General features: G+C 47.5%; 1 protein-coding gene across 2 annotated transcripts in view; it reads left to right on the forward strand.

Moving 5' to 3' along the window:
- The first annotated feature begins 2,989 nt into the window (after positions 1-2,989).
- YTHDF1 (YTH N6-methyladenosine RNA binding protein 1) overlaps positions 2,990-12,266 on the forward strand; it is a 33,708-nt gene continuing 24,431 nt past the window's right edge. The window contains exons 1-3 of one of the 2 annotated variants that reach the window (XM_040438846.1): positions 2,990-3,340; positions 6,491-6,515; positions 9,901-10,019. In XM_040438846.1, coding sequence (XP_040294780.1) covers positions 3,311-3,340; positions 6,491-6,515; positions 9,901-10,019 — 174 coding nt within the window. In that variant the 5' untranslated portion in view covers positions 2,990-3,310. The remainder of the gene's footprint in view (positions 3,341-6,490; positions 6,516-9,900; positions 10,020-12,266) is intronic. The other variant, XM_040438847.1, reaches the window with a different exon arrangement.

Here is a 12,266-nt window from a genome sequence, read left to right on the forward strand (position 1 = left end):
CTGCTGTTACATAGCGCGTGCAGCGGATTAAAGTTTGTTTTTCAAGATTTTGGTGCATCTGGCCGGAGGAAGAAAAGGATCTTTAGGAACATACTGCTGGCTACTTTAAGGTAATGCTGGTGGTTTGGGAGGCGTTTTTTAGGTGACAGGTTCACTTTAAATTTATTTTTACACTATTTAGACATGAAAAACCTATACATATGGGGAATCGTTGTAATCGTACTGACCCAGAGAATGAAAGGCATGGATCAGTTTTGCCATAAACGAAATGCCGTGGGAACAAAACCCATAAAACGGTGGAGGGATTGCGGGTTTTTTCCAATTCCACCCAATTTGGATTTTTTTCCCCGCTTCCCACTACATTTTACGCCATAATTAATGGAGGCACTAGAAAGTACAACTTGTCCCGCAAAAAATAAGCCCTCATACAGCTATGTGACTGGAAATATAAAAAAGTAATGGCTCACAGAAAATAGGGAAGAAAAATAAAAACGCAAAAACGAAAAAACCTCCGGTAGCCAAGGGGTTAATTACAGTTTTGAGATCCTCTGCCGGTTCTCAAAACCCAAATTGAAAATGAAGATGTGAAAGTAGCCTTACAGTGGAATGAACATATATTCCACATATGCAAGTGTATACTAAATTCCCTGTACATCCTGCTCATTCCATTTAGGCCTTAGGGCTCATGCACACTAACGCATTTTCTTTCCGTGTCCGTTCTTTTTTTGCGGACCGTATGCGCAACTATTCATTTCAATGGGTCCACAAAAATCAGAAGTTACTCCGTGTGCATTCCGTTTCCGTATGTCCGTTCCGTAAAAGATTAGAACATGTCCTATTATTGTCTGCATTACGGAAAAGGATAGTACTGTTCTATTAGGGGCCAGCTGTTCCGTTACGCAAAATATGGAATGCACACAGTCATCCGTATTTTTTGCGGATCCGTTTTTCGCAGACCGCTAAATACATACCGTGTGATTGAACCCTTATTCACACATCCGTGTCTGTGATGAAATCTGTGATAAGATGGTCAGCGATTCATCTGTGAAGGATCCGTGTGGGGTCTGCGTGTCCGTTTTTTACCGTCCGTGTGCCATCCATGTTCCACTGACACTGCACAGCTGAAAATTAATTTTCAGAGCATCTCCTATAAATGGTCACAGACAAAACACGGATGGCGTCTGTGTTGGGTCCATGTTTTTCACAGACCCATAGACTATAATGGGCGTGATGGATCTGTACACATGGATAAAATAGAGCATGCTTCCGTGCTAAAAGAACAGACCGATACACACATTAAAATGAATGGGTACATGTGCTGTCTGTGGAGAACACGGACAGCACACGTACGTGAATCACTGATGTGGGAATAAGGCCTTGTGCTGGGTCTACACTCCGATCTTGGCTGTGACACCCTTTGCGCGGCCAAGGCCTGTGTAGAAGTGAAGCCATTGAACTGAATGGGGTCGCAGCGTGACTTGCCACGACTCCATTATTACAAAACGCTCTAGTACCTCTGGATATTTTGCAATTCCGGGGTCATGGTCGCAGCAACTTGCGAGTTGCTTTGTGACCCCATTCAGTTCAGCGGCTGCAGTGCTACACAGCAATCCTTGGCCGCGCAAAGATCTCTGTGTAGTCCCAGCCTAAAAAGCACCGGGAATTCCGTATATGTCTATTTATATGTAAATTGTGTTCATTCCTTTATTATCTGTTCACATCATGTCTAGCAGGCGTGGGAAACACCTCTTTATATTCTATTGTTTTTTTCCTTTTCTTCATTCTTATTTCTGCATCCATATAGTGATGTAACATCCTGCAGTAAATGGACGACGCTGTCACCTGACCACACATCACTGGACACACCCGTTCCGTGCATTGGGGACCGCATATTCTATTTTTTTGAGGTGCGGAGGCTCGGACAGAAACACCATGGAAGCACTCCATAGTGCTTCTGATCTGTGCCTCCGTTCTGCACCGTATCTCTGGCATTGTGGACCCATTCTAGTGAATAGGTCCGCGCATCCGTGATGTGGGGTGCACACGGCCGGTGCCCGTGTATTGCTGACCCACAATACGGCCACGGCCGGGCAATGGTCGTGTGCATGAGGCCTTAGTTTGAGAATTTTATTCCAGAATTGTGGTGCAATTTAGGCTCCGCCCCATGTCAAAAACCCGTAGAAACCCTAGATGCGCCAAACTGCACCACTTTTTAGCCAGATTTTTGGAGCAGGCACATTCGTAATGCTGGGGCCAATTTTACTGCAGCCCAGTTTCCACTTTGGGGCACAGCAGATTGAAAGCATGTTTTACCAATTAGAATATTGAAATGATTTGTGTTCTTTTATTTCTTACATAAGTGAACATTTCCAAATCTTGAACAACCCCTTTAAATGATTAGAGGGTGACTAAACCCTTGTTGAAAAACGAAGGGACAGAAGCGCAGCTCAGGGGTCTGTACCCCTTCGTATGTGAAACATGTTTAGGGCTCATGCATACGAACATATTTTCTTTCCGTGTCCGTCCTGTTTTTTTTGCGGATCATATGTGGAACCATTCACTTCAATGGGTCCTAAAAAAAACTAGTTACTCCATGTGCATTCCGTTTCCGTATGTCCGTTCCGCAAAAAAAATCAAATAGAACATGTCCTATTATTGTCCGCATTACGGACAAGGATAGTACTGTTCTATGAAGGGCCAGCTCTTCCGTTCCGCAAAATACATGCGGTCGTGTGCACGAGCCCTTAGTTACCATTTTATTTTAAGGGCTAGTCCAGTGAAGTGGTTGACGTCACAACCGAAGCAACCACTGAATCTCAGGCGTTCTTTGAGACAAGAAAAGAATTTTAGAACGGTGAAAAAGGCATTTAGAATGGCTGACAATCACGTGGTGGGCCGTTCCCACACTCACTTCCGTTCTCACGCCAGACGTCACTTCCGTAGGGAAGCCGCGCTGACTGCCACTGGCCCGAGAAGCGCCTGCGCAGTGACTTCCGTTCCCGGCATGCAACGCGCTGGTGCTGACGTCAGCCGCACTCTGCCCAGTCCCCGCCGCCATTGGTGAGTGTGGAGCCTGTAACTCACGGGCCAGGCCTGAACCGAGACACCGAGTGGGCCCCGGCTTCTAAACGTTCGCGAACCTTCCCGACCAGGCCTGGAACTGACATAGCGAGCCCGGTGCTTCCGGACTGAAGCATTCACCGAGTGACCGCCTGCGGCCTGTATCCGCTGTTCGGACCCCGGCCTGTAGTGAGCCGCCCGTCCCCTCCCCCTCCGGACCTTGTGGATTCTCCGTATCCGCTCTTCATGAATGATGTCTGCCACAAGCGTGGACCCGCAGGTGAGCAGGATGGGAGGTTGGGCCCCGCTCCACGCCGCCTGCTGCGGCCTCGTCCCCAGTCATATGTCCCAGGCCTCCTCCCTCCATCCCCGCTGTATCCTCTCCCGCCCCCTCATCACGGCTCCCCCGCCGAGCCTTCCCTACTCTCTACCTGTGTGCGGATGTAGCAGAGCTGAGCATGTCACCTGGCTCAGGGACTGGAGCCCTGCAGCTTTGTAGTAACCTTTCCATTCCTCACAATTTACAAGATCTCTGCTTGTCAGGGAATAGGACCATTCTTTCATCCATATGCAGAAAAATTGTGCTGCTCACAGCTGGGGGTTTGTTATTCCATCTGCATGTAAAACATATCCGTCTGGCGTTCACCAAGTTTCACTTAGAGAATTGGATACAATTGTAGCAAATTCTCAGCTGTGACAAATTAGACTTAAGTTGGGTCTTTAGCTTTAAGTAGTGCTCTAGGACAGGGATGGGCCAACTGGGGCTCTCCAGCTGTTGTAGAACTACAAATCCCATCATGGCCTGCTGATAGCTGTAGGCAGACTGGGAGTTGTAGTTTTACAACATCCAGAGAGCCGCAGTTTGCCGATCCCTGCTGTAGGAAATAGGGAGGAATTGAAACCTAGAAGGGGATTTATCAGACCGGCTTCTTACATGGATCTGTGTCCGCTAAGCTGCCGGCGCATGCGCCTAGGTTACCATAAGGTGCAGCCTGTGCGCCTGAACAGGAATCCACGGCAAGTCAGCTGCCATATACTTCAGTCTTCACTTACCCTAGAAACCTGGTGTAAATGAAGATGAATGTGCTGCCCTCACCACACCCCCTTCTTGGAAAGTGTCTAAGGCGGAGTGACAGCCTGGTCTGAAGAGCCCTTTAAAAAGTCACAAACACAGGGTTTGCCACTTTTTATGCCCAGAACTGGTATTTAGAAACGGAAAGGAGATCTTCACGTCTCCACGGAATTATCGCAGACGACGCAGATCACACATTCAGCTCCACTCTACCGGACAGTCCACCATTTCTGTCAGCGCCCTGTGTGTCTCTTTCCTTAGAGGAAGCAGAGCGTGATTTCTGGTTAACCCAGTTTTTCATCAAAGCCCACTGCAGGAACTGCGTGTTCAGCTCTGCTGCATCTGTGTTCATCCATCAAACACTGGATGCAGTAGTGCACCCCCCCCAGGTCTCTGCACCCTCTCATTATGTGTTGCTAATCTGCAGCATCCATTTCTAAGTGCCCCCCTCCTCTAAGCACTCTCGTTACACTAGTGGCCTCTAACGAGTGGTTATTGCAGAACTACTACTCCCAGTCTGCATCGATAATCATATGGCTGGGAGTTGTAGTTGCACAGCAGTTGGAAGACCACCATTCATGTCACTGCCTTTTTATTTCCATTCTGCCCCATTATAGGAGCAGAACGACGAAATAACGGAAGCCCAGTGTTGACCGTTACCTGACAGACCCCATTGATTATTGTAATGGGGTCTGCAGGCTGCGTTGTAACGAAATTTATGAACGTGGCTCCAGCGCCGCTGTGAACAAAGCCTTATACCGCAGAGTGTTCCTTCTTTCTCATCACATGCTTGCTGTCTCTTTTCACCTGTGCTGTTGGGGGTCTCTGGCTTTTTGGGCTCTGTACCTTTTGAGGTCCATGATTTCTGCAGTCGGCTCCTGGGTTTCTTATCTCTCCAGCTTCCTATTCCCACTTGTTCAGTATCAGTTCTACCCTCTGATCCATATGGACCACGTGCCCTGTGGTCACATCTTCTACAGTCCCTTCCCGATGGCTAAATTGTACTGCTTGAGGGAAGGGTGTGGGAGGCAGGTTCTATGGATCAGAGGTTGCTCGGGCGTACCCTGCTTGTCTATGCTACATGGATGTTATTGATGTCAGAACATGTGGCCAGCGGGCCTCTTACTGTACTTAAAGGGGTTGTGCAAGAATGGGGGAGTTCTTGGTAAACTTCTGCATTTTCCCACCCCTGCAAAGGAAAGATGACTTACCTGCTTCCTGGTGCTGGCCCCACAGCCTGAGATGCTCCCCTGGGCTCAGTCAATGTCGACATCCGGCTTGACCTCCCTCCAGCCAATCACTGGCCGCGGCAGTGTCCATGTGACCATTTGCCATGACATAAGGGGAGCTGGGCGTCGCTGCAGCCATGTCAAAAAACCCCATTCTTGCTCAACCCCTTTAAAGGGGTTGTCTCACTTTAGCAAACAGCATTTATTATGTAGAGAAAGTTAATGCAAGGCACTTACTAATGTATTGTGATTGCCCATATTGCCTGCTTTCCTATAGTGTGCAAGCACGACCACCGATGCTGGATATCAGGGTGGTCGTAACCATGGAAATGAGAAGTGTCTGTGAAGGAAGCAATATGGACAATCACAATGCATTAGTAAATGCCTTGTATTAACTTTCTTTACATGATAAATGTCACTTGATGAAGTGAGAGAACCCCTTTAACAGTTCTCGACGGCAGCCCAAAGCAAGCGGTTTCCCATTGCGAACTTCATGCTGCATCCGTTCACCATCCACATCAATGTACACACATGGGGGGGTTTTGTGTTACATATCGGAGTCTTGATCTGGTGAGGCCTGTCTCAGTAAACCTCTGTTCTGGCCAAAAAGTTTGTTCTCCCCCAGCTGTGAGCTATCATTTATGCCAGTTTCTGGGGGATGCAGTGAGGGGCTAAGAGTGAGGCGTAAAGGCACACCCCCCCCCCCCCCCCCCCCACGTTACACATCAGACCAGGAAGTGTTGTCACAAGAACCGAGCTGTAGTGCATCATCGGGCTCTGGGTTGTGATTTTTGTAGCCTGTAATGATCATACTGCAGTCGGTAGGACCTGCACAAACATCATCATCAGTGTCTGCCACTGCTGCATGACAACTGGGAGGGCTGAAAATCCTTCAAGATCAAGAGATCAGCCCTGCTGCTCTGCCTAACAGAAACCCCGAAATGCAACCAAAAGGGGCAGAAGGGAAATTCCTCAAAATCCGTGCAATTATCATCCCTGACTAAAACGCACACGATGCTATTACTGCCACATATTGGTAACGTGTTGTATACTGCGTGTCTGCAAATAGCAGTCTAATGTCTTTTTTTGTTTCTTTCCCTTTAACCTGCTCCCCTGGAATGTACAACAGAGACCAAAAGGACAGGACAGTAAAGGTAATCTAATATTCTACATCAACCCTTAATCTCCTCCGAATATCTACATAATGATAAGCCAAATGCTGAGACATCCCGTAAATAGACATTTAAGACCCCAATCCTATTTGGAAATTTCTTAAGTCTTCAGTAAATTGAGCTGTAAGGTTAAATGTAAAATCTAGCAGCAGATATAGCAACAAAAAAAAAGTATGGATTTCTCACTCATTACATTCATTCCCCTGTCCTAATATATGGAAAGGAGTCTCTCACTAGGAAATTCACTGTTCACTTGGGTGCAAAATAACTGCAGCACACTGGTCCTGTCAGTCTAGAGGGGAGGAGCATGGGTGCACACAATGTCTTAGGCCCACCCTCAGAGATCTGCCATCAGTTTATAAGATGGGAATTCACTAAAGAGGAGCTAAGGCTACTTTCACACTTGCGGCAGTGTGATCCGGCGGGCAGTTCCTTCGTCGGAACTGCCCGCCGGATCCGCTGATTTTGATGTGACTGAAAGCATTTGTGAGACGGATGCAGATCCACCTCACAAATGCATTGCAAGAACGGATCCATCTCTCGGCTTGTCATGCGGACAGACAGATCCGTCTTGTATTTTTTTTTCACATTCTTAGGGCTCTTTCACACCTGCGTTATTGTCTTCCGGCATAGAGTTCCGTCGTCGGGGCTCTATGCCGGAAGAATCCTGATCAGGATTATCCTAATGCATTCTGAATGGAGAGAAATCCGTTCAGGATGCATCAGGATGTCTTCAGTAACGGAACGTTTTTCGGCCGGAGAAAATACCGCAGCATGCTGCGCTTTTTGCTCCGGCCAAAAATCCGGAACACTTGCCGCAAGGCCGGATCCGGAATTAATGCCCATTGGAAGGCATTGATCCGGATCCGGCCTTAAGCTAAACGTTGTTTCGGTGCATTGCCGGAGCCGACATTTAGCTTTTTCAGAGTGGTTACCATGGCTGCCGGGACGCTAAAGTCCTGGCAGCCAGGTTTTTTCTTTTGCCTGATCAGTCAAAACAACTGAACTGAAGACATCATGATGCAAACTGAACGGATTACTCTATTCAGAATGCATGGGCATAAAACTGATCAGTTATTTTCCAGTATAGAGCCCCTGTGACGGAACTCTATGCCGGAAAAGAAAAACGCTAGTGTGAAAGTACCCTAATTGATTAGAACATCAGACGGGCTTCTTGAGCAGAGAGGGGCTGGCCTCACTGCTGGCTCCATCTTGCGACAGCGCTGTTGCTCCAAGAAGCAGCACAAGTGCGGAGGGTCTGTTCCAATAGCAGCGCCTCCGCCATTGCGCTAACCGACGGTGCAGTCACAAAACCGAAGGGCCGGGCGAGCCAGCCCTGTCAATCAAGGGGAGACCCTTGAGCAGTGGGCCCAGCCTCTTTCTGCTCAAGAAGTCTGATGAACAGTTGTTGTTTTTTTTGCCCATATGTAGAATTATCCTGTAATGATTTAAAGGGAGTCTTTCACGCCGATTGACCCTATTAACAGACTTATGTCCACAGCATCCCCCCTATTAAAACTGTTCTTACCGTTAGTTCCCTGCTAGCATCGTTCGTCCAAAAAAACACTTTTATTCCGTATGCAAATGAGGCTGTGAAGGTGCCCAGGGGCGGCCTTACAACGGCTGGTGCCCAGGCCCCTGGGTCATTTTCATACCAATTCACTCCCCCTCCTCCGCTTCTGCCCGCCCTTGGTCTCTTCTCTATCTTTCCTCCTACTGTCCGCAATCCCGCGCATGCGCCGATGACCGTGATATCGGCGCGTGCGCATTGAATGACCACAGTCTGGCCGGGGCATCAGTTTACCATGCGCAGGCTTCGGCCTAACTTACGTTCTTGCCGTGATCACAGCATCGCGGCAAGAACGTAAGTTAGGCCCCGGCCAGACTGTGGTCATTCAATGCACACGCACCAATATCGCGGTCATCGGTGCATGCGCGGGATTACGGACAGTAGGAGGAAAGATAAAGAGACCAAGAGCGCGCAGACGCGGTGGATGGGCGGGCAGAAGCAGCGAAGGGGGAGTGGATTCGTATGAAAATGACCCAGGTGCCAGGGCACCAGCCGTTGTAAGGCCGCCCCTGGGCACCTTCATTGCCTCATTTGCGTACGGAATAAAAGTGTTTTTCGGACGAACGATGCTAGCAGGGAACTAACGGTAAGAACAGTTTTAATAGGGGGGATGCTGTGGACATAAGTCTGTTAATAGGTTAATAGGGTCAATCGGCGTGAAAGACTCCCTTTATAATTTCTATATATATAGATAGATGTATAGATCTGTTCTTGTTGGAACTGGTATCACCATTTTGACAAAGCTGCTTCGTTTTTAGTCCCCCTCCCTAACCCCCATTCCTCAGTTAAATACTGCAAAAAACATGTTTCTCTGTTCCCATCTAGTGCCCCATGCACACGACCATGTCTATATTGTGATCCACAAATATATGGGCACCTTCCGTGAGCACTCTGCTTTTTCTCCCTCCCGCCACTAGAAATGACTATTCTCGTCCACGATATGGACCAGAATAGGACATGTTCTATAATTTGCTGACAGCACACGGATGACATCTGCATGCTGTCCGTAATTTGTTTCCAAGGGCGGTTAGCAGAAAATGACCTGAAATGATACAAGAACAAAGTACTGCAGGGTTTCTCAACTTTCCATGTAGACTTTTGCCGTCATATATTGTTCGAAGGGTTTAGCGGCATTAAGTGAATGCTGTGAATCCTGGTGTCTTCTATACAGGCAGACAGCCGATACTCCTCCCCACCATCAGGACTAGTGAAGGAACACATTTTTACTTAAAGGGGTTCTGCAGTTTTTTTAAACTGATCTATCCTCTGGATAGATCATCAGCATCTGATCGGCGGGGGTCCGACACCTGGGACCCCCGCCGATCAGCTGTTTAAGAAGGCAGCGGCGCTGGCAGTATCGCCGCTGCCTTCTCGCTGTTTACCGCAGGCCTAGTGACGTCACGACTAGTTGCAATGGCCTGGGCTGGGCTAAGCTCTATTCACTTGAATGGAACTTAGCCCCACCTAGGCCGTTGATACTAGTTGTGACGTCACTGGGCCTGCGGTAAACAGTGAGAAGGCCGCTGCGCTACTGCCAGCGCCGCTGCCTTCTCAAACAGCTGATCGGCGGGGGTCCCGGCTGTCGGACCCCCGCCGATCAGATGCTGATGATCTATCCAGAGGATAAATCATCGGTTTTAAAAAAAAAAAAACTGCCGAACCCCTTTAAACTAGAACCCCCTGTATCTTGTACCATTCACATAGATGGTTGCAGTGTGAGCCCCTCAAAGCTTTTGCTTAGGCTCTGTAAGGCCCCCTCTTGTCAGGTTAGTTTGCAAACTCAATTTCTCCCCAAAGTTTTTCCACTAGGGCGCTCAAACAATGATCTTATTTCAGTTCAAAATGGATCCTTGCACCAGAAGGACAGCGTTCACGACAACGACTTTGAGCAGTATCTGTCCGGGCAGTCAAATCAGGTCAGTGTGGTCATTACATTACAATGTTTTGTGTGTAACACAATGTCTCCACTAGGTGGTGTGGTTGTCTGTTTTGTGAAAAATATAGCCCTGGTGCTTTCCTCTGTCCTGAATTGCAGGGGGGTTTTCAGTGTTGAAGGCTGTCCCAAGATTGCAACTTCTCACCTATCCAGAATAGGTTGTAAGTGTCTAATTGGTGGAGGTCCAACCACTGGGACCTACAGGGGTCCAGTGTCTCCCATTTGAATGGGACTGGCAGCGATAGCTGAGTGCTGTACTTGATTATTGTCCGGACACTATTCTTGTGATTGGCGGGGAGCCCAGCAGTTGGGCCTCCATTGATCAGGCTCTTGGGGTCCATTCACACGTCCACAAAATGGGTCCGCATCCGTTCCGCAATTTTGCGGAATGGGTGCAGGCCCATTAATTTTTAATGGAGCTGGAATGTGCTGTCCGCATTTGCGGGTGTGTGCTTCGGTTTCCACAAAAAATAGAACATGTCCTATTCTTGTCCGCAATTGCGGACAAAATTAGGCATTTTCTATTATAGTGCCGGCGATGTGCTGACCGCAAATTGCGGAATGTACATTGCCAGTGTCCATCTTTTGCAGATCCGCAAAACACTTACGGACGTGTGAATGGACCCTTATTGTCTATCCTGTGAATTAGGTGATAAATTGTAATCCCTTGAGACAATTTCTTTAATTAACTAACATTTATGTTTCTGCAGCTTTGTCATGTACTTAGTGTAGCAATTCCTCACTGTTTAAAGGGAACCTGTAACCACAAAATGCTGTGCAATCTGCAGGCAGCAGGTTATAGAGCAGGAGGAGCTGAGCAGATTGATATGTAGTTTTATGGGAAAAGATTCAGTGAAATTTGTAATTTATGCATTTATATCTCTGCTCTTTCTGATCCAATTATTCACAGGGCAGGTGTTATCAGTGACTGACAGCTATCTCTGTATACACTAAGAAATTTTGCTTGCAGGTGATTGTTGGGAAGGAAGCGTTCCTTCCCGACAATCACCTGCTTGTCAGCGGAGAAGACTGCTGCATGTAATAGCAGCGATCTCCTCAACTGTATGGGAAGGAGCGATCGTTATCCTGCGCTCGAACCAGTGCTGTCTAGTTGTTTGCCGGCAGCAGGTTGTGATTACACAGCACGATCTGCCACCCCCCAAACAAAGATTTTAAGCAAGCGCAAAAATCTAGATTGCCCGATGAACGAGCGTTTGTCCCATGTACAGCTGTAGTCATAAGGGGAGTGATAAATATATAAATTACAGGCTTCCCTGAATCTTTTCCCACAAAACGATATACCAGTCTGCTCAGCTCCACTTGCTGTATAACATGCTGCCTGCCGATAGTACTGTATTTTATGGTGATAAGTCCTCTTTAAGATATCTGCTTTCTGTCATTGGATAGAAACATTCTGTATGGGAACATCCAGGGACTGAAAAACAGCACGTTTCTAATACTTTTTATGGCTGAGAGGTTTTATACAGAGGATTGGATGCAATTCACTTACAGCAAGCAAGGTTTCTTTTGTTATACAATAATAAAAGGGATTATCCGGGTTGCGCCACGATCCGGTCCTGAAGTAGCTTCCGGTATCGTGCTATGGTGCTAGTGTGACATTCTTCCCTTTCCTCACTGGCAACACATAGGCTTAGCTGAACCGAATGTGTATAGGGGAGTCGGGAGAGAGAGCTATTGAACGTTTGTGGCTAGCTTTAGGGTGGCTGTACACCGTGCATGAAATCTGCACTGAAACCACACATAAATCTGCACTATTTTGCTTTTTTGGTGCGGAATTGATGCAGATTTTCCACAGATCTCACTCTTCCATTGAAAAAGGGGAAATCTGCACAAGAAAATAATTTACAATTGCCTTAGGATAGGCAATCAACATAATCCTTGGGAGTCTCACCTACTGACCAATATAACGGAAGATCAGCAGTTACTTTCCCTTCATTCGCTGCTGGATGGATTCCTGCTATTGATGTGTATTCCTCGTAAACCCCTTTAACACCCCATGTTTTTTTCCGTGAGGGTCCATCCAGCAGTATAAAGTTAGAAGGGGCAGTGTGCTGCTGCTTCCCCATCCTTGTCATTGCCGGTGTGTGTTCTGGGGTCGGATCTCTGATCACATATTGATTGCCTATCCTAAGGATATACTGTCAGTGTGTAATCCTGGAAAGGAGTGAGTGAAGATTCTATAGGTTTAGGTATATGATTTCTAACT

This window comes from Bufo bufo, chromosome 6 (assembly GCF_905171765.1).
Source record: "Bufo bufo chromosome 6, aBufBuf1.1, whole genome shotgun sequence".
NCBI classification, from domain to species: domain Eukaryota; kingdom Metazoa; phylum Chordata; class Amphibia; order Anura; family Bufonidae; genus Bufo; species Bufo bufo.